We start from the raw sequence: 15,248 nt of genomic DNA on the forward strand, positions 1-15,248 counted from the left end.
GGAGACGACGCACAAGAGGATTGGGCCAAACTGCCAGTACAGAGGTGCAAGAAGCTCATCGATGGCTATAGGAAGCGCTTGATTGCAATTATATTGACCAAAGGCTGTGCTAGCAAATATCACGTCTAGGGTGTCAATGCCATGTTTATTTTCTGATTTAAATGGATATATTAAGTTCTGAATAAAAAACAAAGGTTATGTAATATTAACAGTGAAATATAGAATTGTGGAGACCAAATACATTGGTGAATTTCAACTTATTTTTAGGGAAAATTGTCAATTACTTGATAAAAGTGCAAAGGCCACGACTGTGTGTGTTGATTAAATAATGAAGTATAATGTTTTGGTTAGATTGACAAGGGAAACTCAGTCCCTTCAAGGATACAAAAATAACCAAGTCAGTCAGAACAGAGTCAATTTTGTATATCATTTCAACAAATCTACTTGCATAATGAAGTACAGTACTTTTATTGCACAAAACGATTCAAGTAAATGAACTTTTCTCACTATGGTACCTTTTCTGTAAATCTGGAACCCTTACTTTGATCAAATTAATTTTAGAATACTTCGGAAAAGGTTTAACATTATAAGGCACCATCCTGATCTCACTATAACACCAGTGTCAACCTAAAGGGACTAAGTTGGTAAAAATACTTCACTAAGAAGAATGACATCACACCAACCATCGCCATATCATCTACTCTGCCTCATCATAATCATTCTTTCCTCAGTTCAATCACATTTCAATCAAATGTATTTATAAAGCCCTTTTTACATCAGCAGATGTCACAATGTGCTATACAGAAACCCAGCCTAAAACCCCAAACAGCAAGCAATGCATGATGTAAAAGCACGGTGGCTATGAAAAACTCCCTAGAAAGGCAGGAACCTTGGAAGAAAGCTAGAGGAACCAGGCTCTGAGGGGTGGCCAGTCCTCTTTTGGCTGTGCTGGGTGGAGTTCACCTCATCCAGTTCACTACTACATCCAAAAGCAACAGAATTAACTACAAACACACTAACTAGTACTACATATCACTATACTCTATATACATGGGCCATGTTTTCTGCTGGTGTATCCTGAGGTCTCTCCTCTGAGAAACTCTTCCCGCAGTGCGTACAGGCGAACGGCCTATCTCCCTTGTGGACCTTCAGGTGCATCTTCAGCTGGTGCTGGTGGGAGAACCTCTTCTCACACTGGGGCAGCTTCATGATTTCTCCCCTGTGTGGACACTCTGGTGCCTCTTCAGGTTGAACAAGTGTGAAAAACTGGCCCGGCACAGGTGGCAATTGAATGGTTTCTCCCCTGTATGAACCCTCTGGTGTCTCTTCAGGCTGAACTCGTGTGAAAAACTGGCCCAGCACAGGTGGCAGCGGAATGGTTTCTCCCCTGTGTGAATCCTCTGGTGGATCTCTACTTGTTTGGGGAAACTGAAGGCTTTCCCACAGAACGAACACGGGAAGCGCTTCTCTTTGGCGATGCCACCTTTACTGATTCCGTCTGTACTACTGTCATTGGTCAATGGGCTTGTGTAGCCATTTAGTGTTGAGGCACTGGCATTGTCTGAGGTCTGGTTTAACATTAGGAGAGTGTGAGGAGGATGAAGGCCAGGGAGTGTCTGTGTTGTCGCAGGGTCCATGTTCCAGTTGATAGATCCTATAGAAGGCAGGCTGAAGGCAGCATCTGTTAGGGGGTTAACCTGAGGCTCCATCAGTCTCTCTGAATCACAACTATAGGAGCAGGACGGAGCATCACTAGCTGAGTCTGTGTCTGTTCTCATACAAACACCACCCCGTCCCCGCGGACCAAATCTACACCTCACCCTGGTCTCAGCCAGTCTGTTGTCATGAAGACTAAGTTCAGCTGTTGTTTTGTGTTCGACAGTCTGTTTCTGGTTGTGGTTAACAGTGTTGTTCCCCAGCCCAGAGTTGAGGACACTGTCCCATCCACTGACCACTATGTTGCCTCTGGTCCTGGCCTGCTCTGTGATGTCATCGCCCAGGCCATTGACTGCACCCGTCTGGGTCTGGGAATCCAAGATGGCCGCCCAGTCTCCTCTGTTAGCCTCTAGCCAACCAACTGCAAAAAGAGGTTACAAAATAGACTTTGGCAGAGGAAACTCTACGTATGGAGTGTTTTTGAGTCAATTACCTGGTCAAGTTAATACATTGTGTCTTTGTTGTATGTAAACATAAGTTGTATTGATTTTATGAATTAAGATAAAATAATAGCCAGGAGTATCACTATTCCCATTGAATATCTATTACTGTATGTATTTCTCCCTTACCTTGCTCCCCCATCTTTAGTCCACTCAGCAGATCAATGCTCTCTGGTTCATCTTCTATTGTCTCCTCTTTGACCAGCAGTAGATCAGGCTTCCCATCCTCCATGTCTACTGACTGTAAGAGATACAGAGTGAGAGGATGTTGGATCAAGAAATCTGATATGAGCACTCTGCTATGGAGCATCTTCTGATTGGGCAATGAGGGACTGCTATGAGTACAATGCAAACATGTTAGTTGATTTGATACTATACTAATGGTTGGAGAATTCAATGGCATGGTCCCATACTTAGACAAAATTAAGACCTGACCTAATACCATACAGACAGTAGTTCACAGTGGGCTCACCTCAGTGAGACTGCGTGTGGTCCTGTGCTGCTCAGCTGGTTCCTCTGTGAGTTCAGGAGGTGTAATCTGGTTGTCGTCCATGACCATGGTCCCCTCAGGGTTCCCCAGACCCTCCTCACACCCCTCCTCCTTCACCAGCAGCACTTCCTCCTCCTGGAAGAGACAGGTGATACAGGTTACACAGACATACACTTCCTCGGGTACGCACACACACATAAAACACACTTTCAACATGGAGTGTTTACCCATCTCCACTATGTGAGTCCTATACTGTAGTTACAGAATGACTTCATTGTTGTTAAACACATCATGGTGGACGTAAATATGAGTCATCATCAGGCAAACCTGACTCAACTAATTTGATGTGCACAGTAGGTGTTTGTTAGTATGTAGGTACAGTGCAGTGAAGGCTGCTGAGGGGAGAACAGCTCATAATAATGGTTGGAATGGAGTAAATGCAATGGTATAAAAACATAGTTTTCATACCATTCCATTCACTCTATTCCATGCCTTAAACTCCATTCCAGCTACTATTATGAACCGTTCTCCCCTCAGCAGCCGCCACTGTTACAGTGCCTTCAGAAAGTATTCATGCCCCTTGACTTTTTCCAAATGTTGTTGTGTTACAGCCTACATTTAAAATGGATTACATTGAGATTTTTGGGGGTACTGGCCTACACACAATACCCCATAATGTCAAAGTGGAATTGTTTTTCAACATTTTTACAAATTAATTAAATATGAAAAGCTGCAATGTCTTGAGTCAATGAGTATTCACCCCCTAACTTTAAGACAAAGTTTAATGGCTGTGATAGGAGAACGGATCAACAACATTGAAGTTACTCAACAATACTAACCTGAATGACAGTGAAAAGAACGAAGCCTGTACAGAATAAAAAATATTCCAAAACATGCATCCTGTTTGCAACAAGGCACTAAAGTAATACTGCAAAAAATGTGACAAAGCAATTAACTTTTTCCAGAATACAAAATGCAAATCCAATACAACACATTACAGAGTACCACTCTCCACATTTTGAAGCATAGTGGTTGCTGCATCATGTTATGAGTATGCTTGTAATCATTAAGGACTGGGGAGTTTTTCAGGATAGAAAATACACAGAATGAAGCTAAGCACAGGCCAAATTTTAGAGGAAAACCTGGTTCAGTTTGCTTTCCACCAGATACTAGGAGGAATTCATCTTTCAGCAGGACAATAACCTTAAACACAAGGCCAAATCTACACTGGAGCTGCTTACCAAGAAGACAGTGAATGTTCCCGAGTGGCCAAGCTACAGTTTTGACTTAAATCTGCTTGAACATCTTTGCCAAGATCTGAAAATGGTTGTCTAGCAATGATCAACTACCAATTTGACCTAGATTGAAGATTTTTGTTAAATAATAAATGGGCAAATGTTGCACAATCCAGGTGTGGAAAGCTCTTAGAGACTTACTCAAAAGATTCACAGTTGTAATTGCTGCCAAAGGTGATTCTAACCTGTATAGACTCAGGGGGTTGAATACTTATCTAATCAAGATAGTGTTTTATTTTTCATGATAAAATACGTATTTTTTGTAGATCGTTGACAAAAAATTACAATTAAATCCATTTTAATCCCACTTTGTAACAAAACAAAAATGGAAAAAGTCAAGGGCTGTGAATACTTTCTCTAGGCACTGTATGTAGGCCCTAAGTCTATATTGGTTATAAAGCATTGTTGGATGTATGTAGAATAGGGTGAGATCAGATGTGATTCATACTAAAAAGAGTCCCAATGAAAGTTAATGAAAAGTCAATTTTGTGTTTATTAAACAAAGTTTTATATATGCCATATGAAAACCACACATGCCTTAACAAAAAATGTCCATGGACTTGATAAACTGCATTCATTTTCTCATTAAAAGTGTCTTGGGGAAAAAAAGGTAGTTGAATAGAAGTAATGAAAAAAAGCATTTGTGAACATAATATAGCCTACACAGTACTAACACAATACGTAACAGATGTTTTATGTCTGACTGTAATATTGTACCTAGGAATATTCAACACTGAAATCTGTTACTCTCGTTATACCAAATGCATCTGTGGATCTTTTCTGCTGACAACAATGAAAAGTAATCTTTGTCTTTAATGCAGGGTTTGATCTAAACATCAGAAGATATCAAGAGGAATGGTTTCTATGTTATAGATTGTAATGTTTTTTCTGCTGGTGTATCCTGAGGTAGCTCCTCTCAAACCTCTTCCTGCAGTGTGTACACTTAGGGCTGTGGTGGTCATGAAAATGTGTCAGCCGTTAACTGTCATGCAAAATGACCACCGGTCTCACGGTTATTGACCATGTATTAACCTAAACACGGTTGGCATCTCCGGGTTTCCACGCATACAAGCAGCTGATGCACGCCTTTGGAACATCTACAATTCAAATAAGTATTATAAATCCATTTAATATACACCATCACAATAGCTGGTGTTAAGAAACCTTATCATTTGAAGAAAATGTAATTCAGAAGAACAGAATTTCATGTTGAGTCCGACTAATGTATGTTACCGATCTGGGTCTGCCATGCCAATAGCAGAAAATATACGCTTAATTCCTGTACAATTATTTTACATCATATGATTTTATAGTTACAAGAATATAAGTGAACATTGATTAATAAAATGGAAAGGATATCTTTCTCTTAACGATTGCTGAGCTTGTGCGCAATGGAGCGGCTATTCTGTGTTGAGTGTAAAAAGTGATCATCTGAAACGTTATGTGGCTACTTTAGTGGTGAGACAAACCTTAGAATGTCTTAGAAATGAAAACATATGGGCTGCATGATGCAACTATTGATGATTTGGAAAAAGTCGCAAAAAAAGGTATGTCCTCTGTTTCATGCCTGGACTGCACACTCTGGTCATTAACATTCCCTCCCATCAGACTATTCTCAGTTTAATAAGGTCTTTATACTAAATAATATATGTGTGAAATTAGTTTAGATTTAGAATGGGCCATTATCAGCTGCATGTGCATCCCATCCGTATGCACTCAACAGTGTCGATGAAACACGAACGCGAAACACGAATAGGTGTGTTGGAAAAATGACCAGCTCCTGACACGCATCATTCATTCATTATGAATAACATTTATTTGATTTCATTCTTCATTAAAATGTAACCACAATGTTCAGTTGAAATGACTCGCATTTGCACGCACCAACAGTAGGGACACATATACATATATATATAAAATGTGGATTTGGGCTAATTCTGAGGAAGTGAACACTCAAAATGCATTAGCTAGAAAACTAAATATAATATGCTGATAGTTAGCTGTGTAATTTACTAATCTAACAGTTCATGTAGTTACAGTTCAGTTAATGTAATGTCCTGAAAACTTTTCAGCATACCCAATGACGTCTATAGGCCTATGCAATTACTCCGCCCCGTATAAGCTATATCTCAAACCCATAGCCAACCAGACACTTCGGTTAGAAAAGGTGCTCCAGCGGTCCAAATTGAGAGTTGACAAATAAATATAATACCTACAGAAAGCTGAGACCCTCCTCCCTCCCGAGTGGCGCAGCAGTCTTAGGCACTGCATCGCAGTGCTAGAGGCGTCACCGGTTGCGGCCAGCTGTGTCGCAGCTGGCCACAACCGGGAGACCTATGAGGTGGCGCACAATTGGCCCAGCGTCGTCCAGGTTAGAGGAGGGTTTGGCCGGCTGGGATGTCCTTGTCCCATCTCGCGACTCCTTGTGGCAGACCAGGCGCCTGCAAGCTGACGGCCAGCTATACGGTGTTTCCTCCGACACATTGGTGCGGCTGGCTTCCGGGTTAAGTGAGTAGTGTGTCAAGAAGCAGTGCGGCTTGGCGGGTCATGTTTCGGAGGACGCATGGCTCTCGACCTTCGCCTCGTCCAAGTCCGTATGGGAGTTGCAGCGATGGGACAAGACTGTAACTACCAATTAGGTATCACGAAATTGGGGAGAAAAAGGGGTAAAAAGTGCAAAAGAAAAAAAAAAAGAAGGCTGAGACCCTCCTCTCTCCAACAGTCACAACAGTAGGCCTATTTGCTTTTAAAACTGTGATTTTCCCACAATTGCAACTTGGAGCGCAGAGAGAGCGAGTGGTTTGGAGGATGGATGAGACGTTTCGGATAATAACAGCAAGTCTATGTCAATATAAAAATGTGGAACTTGAAATTGAATGTCAAATTCCACGTTGAGTCATGGTAACTGGGCTACTCAAACTGCACTCTGTAAATGAATGGTGCTGATGGGCGTTAGTAGCCTACCAAACTTGCTAACGGCCATCAAGACGCTAATGGCCTGGTACTCAACACTCTATTGTCCCTCAAATCACTCTACGCAGAGAGAGAGCGTGGTTTGGAGGATGGATGAGACATTTCGGGTAATAGCAGCAAGTCTTTTTCAATATAAAAATGTGGAACTTGAAATTGAATGTCATGGTCAATACACCTGTATTTTCAGAATGCAACACACGTATTCCTGCTATTTCAACCCCTGCAGATTATTCAAATTAAATCATGAAGTGTTTTTGATAAGATTTTCAAATGCATTAGCATTGATGTCAGAGTAATTTGAGTGACAATAGAGCGTTGAGCACCAGGCCATTAGCGTCTTGATGGCCGTTAGCTAGTTTGGTAGGCTACTAACGCCCATCAGCACCATTCATTTACAGAGTGCAGTTTGAGTTGCCCTGTTACTATGACTCAACTGTCATGTGGAATTTGACTACAGTCATGACTCGTGACCACCAGTCTGGCGGTATTACGGTCACCGTAACAGCCCTATACACAGGGGAACGGCCTCTCTCCAGTGTGGACCTTCAGGTGCATCTTCAGCTGGTGCTGGTGGGAGAAACTCTTTTCACACTGGGGGCAACTATAGGATTTCTCCCCTGTGTGGACCCTCTGATGCCTCTTCAGATTGCAAGCCTGGGCAAAGCGCATGTGACACTGGGTACAGCTGTAGGGTTTCTCCCCTGTGTGGACCCTCTGGTGGATTTCTACCTTCTGGGGGCGGCTGAAGCCTTTGTTACAGAACATGCAGAGGAACCGTTTCTCTTTACTATTGGCTGATGGGGCTCCTCTTCCCCGAGCCTGGGCTCTAGCCCTGTCGTTTGAGTTCAATAGCTGATCGAAAAGGACGCGGCCGTGTGAATCGGAAGGTACCATCGACGTGGACACTGGGTTGCGATCCCTGAGCGGGTGTAAAGGGGAGTGGGTTGCGACATTTGGATGTAAGCTTTCCCTGTAGTCTAAGAAGTCACTGGTGTTGCCCTGCGAGTGTCCTTCTCCTAAGTGAGTCTCGTCTGCATTCCATATCAGAGGAGCATCGCCCTCCACTTTCACAGTCACCTCATCTACGACCAGACCCTCCCCTTTCTTATCTAGGCACCGTTCAGAGTATACACTACTACTGTACTGGTTCCAGTCCCCTCTCAATGGATTAGTCTGTGTATCTAAGCCGACAGGCATGTCACCAGGTATCATCTCTGTAGCATATGAACAGGACGGATCATTGCCAGTCTGTAACGTGTCACCTGAGTCCTGATGGGACAGAACCGTCCTCGGGCTCGTGTTTCCGAAAAGTAAATACTCTGAGCGGGGAGCAGGAGGACAGCCCAGTCGGTCCAGCCCCGTTAAAGTCTCTGTATCTGTCTCGGACTTGAGGACAGCGTTCAGCGTTCCACTGACCTCCGTGATGTTTCGTCGGGTAATGGGTGGCGCTGGGGCGGTGGTGGGGTCCTCCATGCCTACAGGGGGCGCTCCAGCCGTTCCAGTATGGATGTCTCTGCTGTGCCGTGGGTCCTCCTCTTCTTGAGACCTCTCCAGCTTTACCCCAGGACCTGCAGCCTCTGCATCCTGACAAGAATAGAGGAGATTATTACCGGTACATGAGTAGAATTGGATAACAATGTCATAGGGAAGTCTAAGAAGCTCCCCTATGGCAGATATATTAGGATGTACTTGTAAGCAAGTGAACAGCTGAGGGGAGTCTTTCTGAAATAAACTGGCCACATTTGATCTACTGTAATTTTTATGCAACACTATGACACTAACCTCTATCACGATAACGTGCTGGGTTGAGGTTCCACTCCCCTCATCAACTGTGATTGGTTGGTCATCTCTCCATGTATTGTGTTCCGCTGGCTTCACAAAGCTTCTGTGGCCTCCAGTGAGATGTCCTTCACCTGAGAGTGTGATTGGGGGAAAAGAGGTGGTTAGGTTAGGTACTGTCAATGCTCAACACCATACTGTACACTATTGACAGTTTTGACTGTCTACAATTGGCAAGGATGTAAGGTAACAATTCAAATAACTTCTTGATACACTATTTATAGATCAGTAGATTATGTCCCATGCATCACATTGTTTTCAATTAGTAAATAATAGGAAATGCAGTAAACCAAGAACCTGGCCAGAATATGATAGTGTCTTTGTGCAAGATTGCTAAATAATCAGGGGAATTATTGCATACAATCCCAAAACTGACCAAGATGCAATTCTGGTTAACACATTTAAAGTCACATATGCGCAGAGGGCAATTTTTCAAATTTTCATGTTTCCTTTCTAAATATTTGCGCAAGAGCGAAGGTTTCCCACGATAGAGTAATGGTTAATGTGATTGGATGTTCATTATTTGACTAGGCTACCTGTATTTGACATTATGTTATTTCGCTGAACACTAGATGGTTACATTTTATTTTTGGCAGTGAAATGAGGCTACTCAGGTGAGAAAAAATCCTCACCCAAATGTATAGCCCCGTTGGAAAATATAAATGTACTGTTTGAAAATGTGAAGAAGAAAAATAAAATGTATATATATTTTTTAAATGCATGTACTCCAGTTTGGGAATACCTGCTCTACAGGATTGGTGTAGAGCAGATATGCAGATGGTTCATTGGATCAGACTAAAAACTTTGCACATACACTGCTGCCATCTAGTGGCCAAAATCTAAATTGTGCCTGGGCTGGAATAATACATTATGGCCTTTCTCTTGCATTTCAAAGATGATGGTACATGTATTATTATCTTTTACCATATCTAATGTGTTATATTCTCCTACATTAATTTCACATTTCCACAAACTTCAAAGTGTTTCCTTTCAAATGGGATCAAGAATATGCATATCCTTGCTTCAGGTCCTGAGCTACAGGCAGTTAGATTTAGGTATGTCAATTTAGGATTAAAAAAAAAATAATAATAGTAAAAATAAAGAAAAACCCTTGATTGAGTATGTGTCCAAACTTTTGACTGGTAATGTAAATTTTCTGACAATTGTGCACTGAGTATATTTTTCTGCAGGGTTCAGGTTGCGGTATGCGTCTTCACCACCATATTTAATCAGATATCACTTTCTAAATATTTTTTGTTCAAATTTCAACATGTCTATTTAAATGTATGAAATTGACTGAGATACCAGCTCATTTGGTTCCCTAATCGTATTAAAATCCCCACATATAATTACGGAATTTCCCACACATAAATAGCCCCTAATGTACCTCTTGCCATTCCTCTGTATCGGTCGAGGATCTTGACACTTCTGGGACGACTGGCGAGAATGCGCTCCCGCATCGTCTTGTCTGCGCGGTCCCGTGATACCTTCAGTTCAAGTAGCTGTAGTTTCCTCTGCAATGCCCTGTTTTCTTTATGTCTTTGAGTTATTTCCAAACGAAACACTGCATAGTCATCGTCTACGAGTTTACAGACCTCTGCCACGGCTGCATTCGCCAGCACCTCCATGATGGAGGCTATTTGAGTGTGAAAACCCATACAGTTAGCCATTGTTAGAACCTAGCTACCTAGCGTTACCTAGATAACATCAACCTGTCCTGTCTCCAACGCGAATAAAAGACTACCTGGGGTAAGAATGTGATGCTGTGCAGTGTGTTAATTAACGTCTGAATAACAACAACATAAACGCTAACGTAACAATTGTACTTGATCACTGTTCACTTCCGTTTAATTGCTCTTCTTCGTGTAGTTTTCCGGCAAACTAGACGTTTTGCTGCCTTTCCCAGGTCGGAGAGCGAATTGCACATTTTGGTCACACCACAAATGGGGAAAAAAGAAATTGCACCACCATCTAACCCTAGATATATCCCACTACAGGCCGTCGGCCTGGGAGGCTCTAACCCCTTCTCTCAAAACCCTGTGAAATTCTTCTGCACTAAAATCTCTGACACCCAAAAACTTTTCTGCTGCTGCTACTACTAAACCTATCTTCTGGGATTTCTTCTCCATCTGTGCGGTACAGTTAATGACCATAGCAATAAATGACAAGAAGCCAAACTTACTAAAGCACAAACTGTCCGCGTCACTCTGTACTGGCCTGCTAGTCACAGGGATCCTCTCAGGGTCCCTCACCCGACCTCACTCTTTCCCCATCACCATCTACTTTCCTCAGTGCCTCAGCATGAGACACTTTCTGCACTGTAACCCTGGCAACCTCAAATTGTCTCACTTGCACAGGACATTTCTGATCCCCAGCAACATGCGCACCCCCACAATTGAAACACACCACTTTTCCACCAAAACTACACACTCCTTTGTCCCATGCCCTCCTGTACACTTCTCACACCTAATAATGTCCCTCCTACATACTGCTGCAACATGAGCATACACTTGGCACCTGAAACACCGTAGTGGGTTCTGAACAAAAGCTCTTATGGGATACCTGACATGTCCTAGCATGACTTTATCAGGTAAACACTCAATATCAAAACTCAAAAGGATAGACAGGGTCTCCTCAATCTCGCGCTCACCACCGGGTCTGCGTTGCACCAAACAGCGTGCATCACAGACATCGTAGATCCTCAACTTCAGTTGTTCCACCTCAACTCTCAAAGCCACCTCAAATATCACTCCTTTCACCGGTGTTCTGCTCCAGATAGCAAAACAAGACACAGCTCTTGTACCGAGGCGCGAGATGTGGAGCGCCTGCTCCTTCTGATACCACAAATTGGTTGGCCAAAAGGCACAAATCCACTTTTTCCACAAATCGTACTCCCACTGGGCCAGAGCCATCTCAGGCATTTTCATGATTATTGGGGTGAGGCTCAGAAGTCTTCAGGTTATTTTTCTTCACTTTTGTCATGTTTGATTTCTAAGCTTTCACTATCCGACTCCATCTCATGGTTTTCAGGAGAGGTACATTAAATTCTCTCCTGTAGTTGACTCATAAGAGAAAGTACTTTGCATGTATTTCGCAGACATAGAGTATTGCCCTAATTTCTGCCTGGCGTCATCTTGCCATCCGCCATTCTTCTTCCCAGCGCCGGCTGGTCAAGCTAGCTAGCGCCACTTCTGACCCTGAAGAGAAGGGATCGTATTGGTTGGCGTCATAGCTCAAAGGGTGTGGTTAAAGAAAAAAGATATGCGCGCTGTTCTTTTAAATTACAGTACTGCTTATCACTTCACACATCAAATCTCCTAAGATCAGTATCTTTCAAGCTGAGAACAGACTTGTTTAGAAAGAAGCAAGAATGGAGTAGAAAATAATGACTTTATTCCATCTACATCACCTTAACTTGTTTGGAATAGGGGGCAGTATTTTGACGTCCGGATGAAAAGCGTGCCCAAAGTAAACTGGATAGAAAACACTCCTATGTCTGATAAGGTTAGTCAGGAAAGAGAAGCTCTTGTAACAGTTTCCACTTGAAGGGCCTCTCCTTAGTATGAACGATCTGGTGCTTCTTCACATAGTTCGCCTCAGCAAAGCGCTTCGCACACGTGGCGCAGGCGTGTGGCTTGTCTGCGTCCGTCCTAATGCTCGGCCTCCCACGTTGTGACCCAATGACATCAGAGGAAGCAGAAGCAAGAGCCACCACCCTCAGGTGGTTAGTGTTTGAGCTCCTTCCTTGACCTCTAGCCATTGTTTGGTTGTTGTTGGGATTGTGTGTTGTGTTATAGGCTAGGTACCTCTCGTGATGAACGCCCATCCTGACTGTATTGGTGGGGTAACTATGAGGTAACTGAGGAAGGCTAGACCCAGGCCCAGGCTTTCCATGAAGCCAGTCACTAGGCATTAGACGACACCCTGAAAGAGAAGACAGATTTGCTGAAAGACTACCGCCAGGGAGGTCTCCCACCACTCTCTGAAGGCTGAGGCCCAGGGTGACCTGCTCTGTTCATCATGGATACTGTGGTGTTTGTATCATAGGAACAGGAGGGTCTATCTCTATCAGCCCCAGGCCCTGCTTCATCCCTGCACTGAGACTGTGAAGAGAAGGGTCTGTGCTGCAGACTGGATCCCTGACTGGAGCCTCTGTCTCTCTGATGACCACCAGGACTGAGGTTGTTCAGTCCACCTGTCCACTGGTTGTGTTCTGTGTGGTGGTGGAGTCTCTGTCCCTCATGGTTCGGTCTCAGTTCCAACTTTTCAGAGGTCCAGTCTCTCCCACCAGTAACATTGGATATCAGGAGGTCTTCATGGACTGCAGACTATAAACATAAGTTGTACAGAAGAGCATTAAAAAGGTTTATGTAAGAAACTGCTGTACACAAACATGACCCCTCTGCAATCCTCTTTAGCACAGTTAGTAGAGCATGTTAACCACAGTCAAGCCCATCTAACAGTGTGGTTCAAGTAGGGAGGCGTGGGGTAAATGATTTACATTCAGCATCACTCCAAGGGAAATATAGTATATTCTTTCTATCAAAGAGATCTACATATATTTCAGGATGTTGTGTATCCCTGGAAATAATCAGAATTCATCTAAACATTACTTTTGAAAACACAACTTCTCCAAAAAAAGAAAGTGGTCTCTTGGCACAATTTACCGCAGGTATGTGGTAAGTTGAGTCACAGGACAGGGTAAGTTAAGCCTCCTACACATTTTTGTACTGAATTAAATATTACCACTAACTTTTTAAAACCATGTCTATCTTTATGTCCCAAACACAATAACACAATCGCTTTTTTGTTTAAAAAAAATAATTTTAAGCATTGATCAACACAGGCTCATCACCTAACAAACACTGAACTTTTTTAAAACACATTTACCCTAGTTCCTGTTGTAACCTCATATCACAGTGATAATGCCTTGCATTACACCAGGGAATAAATCACTTCCATTGGATCAACTTCCCCAAGCCAAACATTTTGACTATATTAGCTCATACAGCTGCATGGATGCACTTTCATGGTATGTTTAGGACCTCAATCTTATAGAGACCCCAAATGATGTATAGAACAATCTTAAAATGATCTATTTTGGTTAAGATACAAGCATTATATTATTAAAGCTAACTCTCTCTCCTCTGCTCTCATCCTTCTAGACCTATCTGCTGCCTTTGATACTGTGAACCATCAGATCCTCCTCTCCACCCTCTCCGAGTTGGGCATCTCCGGCGCGGCCCACGCTTGGATTGCGTCCTACCTGACAGGTCGCTCCTACCAGGTGGCGTGGCGAGAATCTGTCTCCGCACCATGCGCTCTCACCACTGGTGTCCCCCAGGGCTCTGTTCTAGGCCCTCTCTTATTCTCGCTATACACCAAGTCACTTGGCTCTGTCATATCCTCACATGGTCTCTCCTATCATTGCTATGCAGACGACACACAATTAATCTTCTCCTTTCCCCCTTCTGATAACCAGGTGGTGAATCGCATCTCTGCATGTCTGTCAGACATATCAGTGTGGATGACGGATCACCACCTCAAGCTGAACCTCGGCAAGACGGAGCTGCTCTTCCTCCCGGGGAAGGACTGCCCGTTCCATGATCTCGCCATCACGGTTGACAACTCCCTTGTGTCCTCCCAGAGTGCTAAGAACCTTGGCGTGATCCTGGACAACACCCTGTCGTTCTCCACTAACATCAAGGCGGTGACCCGATCCTGTAGGTTCATGCTCTACAACATTCGCAGAGTACGACCCTGCCTCACACAGGAAGAGGCGCAGGTCCTAATCCAGGCACTTGTCATCTCCCGTCTGGATTACTGCAACTCGCTGTTGGCTGGGCTCCCTGCCTGTGCCATTAAACCCCTACAACTCATCCAGAACGCCGCAGCCCGTCTGGTGTTCAACCTTCCCAAGTTCTCTCACGTCACCCCGCTCCTCTGCTCTCTCCACTGGCTTCCAGTTGAAGCTCGCATCCGCTACAAGACCATGGTGATTGCCTACGGAGCTGTGAAGGGAACGGCACCTCCGTACCTTCAGGCTCTGATCAGGCCCTACACCCAAACAAGGGCACTGCGTTCATCCACCTCTGGCCTGCTCGCCTCCCTACCTCTGAGGAAGCACAGTTCCCGCTCAGCCCAGTCAAAACTGTTCGCTGCTCTGGCACCCCAATGGTGGAACAAGCTCCCTCACGACGCCGGGACAGCGGAGTCAATCACCACCTTCCGGAGACACCTGAAACCCCACCTCTAAGGAATACCTAGGATAGGATAAAGTAATCCTTCTAACCCCCCCCCCCCCCCCTTAAAAGATTTAGATGCACTATTGTAAAGTGGTTGTTCCACTGGATATCATGAGGTGAATACACCAATTTCTAAGTCGCTCTGGATAAGAGCGTCTGCTAAATGACTTAAATGTAAATTATGAAACCTCTAACACATTCATTTGTCATTCTGTTTTTTGGACTTAACCAAGAGTGGCTGAACTTACCC

The 15,248-nt window shown here is 43.7% G+C and overlaps 1 protein-coding gene across 1 annotated transcript; it reads right to left on the minus strand.

Annotated features, from left to right (window-relative positions):
* Nucleotides 1–452: 452 nt before the first annotated feature.
* On the minus strand, nt 453–10,679 carry LOC123744274 (uncharacterized). The gene is made up of 6 exons (XM_082978195.1): nt 10,141–10,679; nt 8,697–8,827; nt 8,331–8,498; nt 2,629–2,781; nt 2,286–2,397; nt 453–2,077 (listed from the first exon to the last, which is right to left on the minus strand). Exons 1-6 carry the CDS (start codon nt 10,421–10,423, stop codon nt 1,206–1,208), a joined length of 1,719 nt encoding a protein of 572 aa, XP_082834321.1. The 5' UTR covers nt 10,424–10,679; the 3' UTR covers nt 453–1,205.
* Nucleotides 10,680–15,248: the final 4,569 nt, after the last annotated feature.

This window comes from Salmo salar, chromosome 08, assembly GCF_965601325.2.
Source record: "Salmo salar chromosome 08, fSalSal1, whole genome shotgun sequence".
In the NCBI taxonomy this organism is placed as follows: domain Eukaryota; kingdom Metazoa; phylum Chordata; class Actinopteri; order Salmoniformes; family Salmonidae; genus Salmo; species Salmo salar.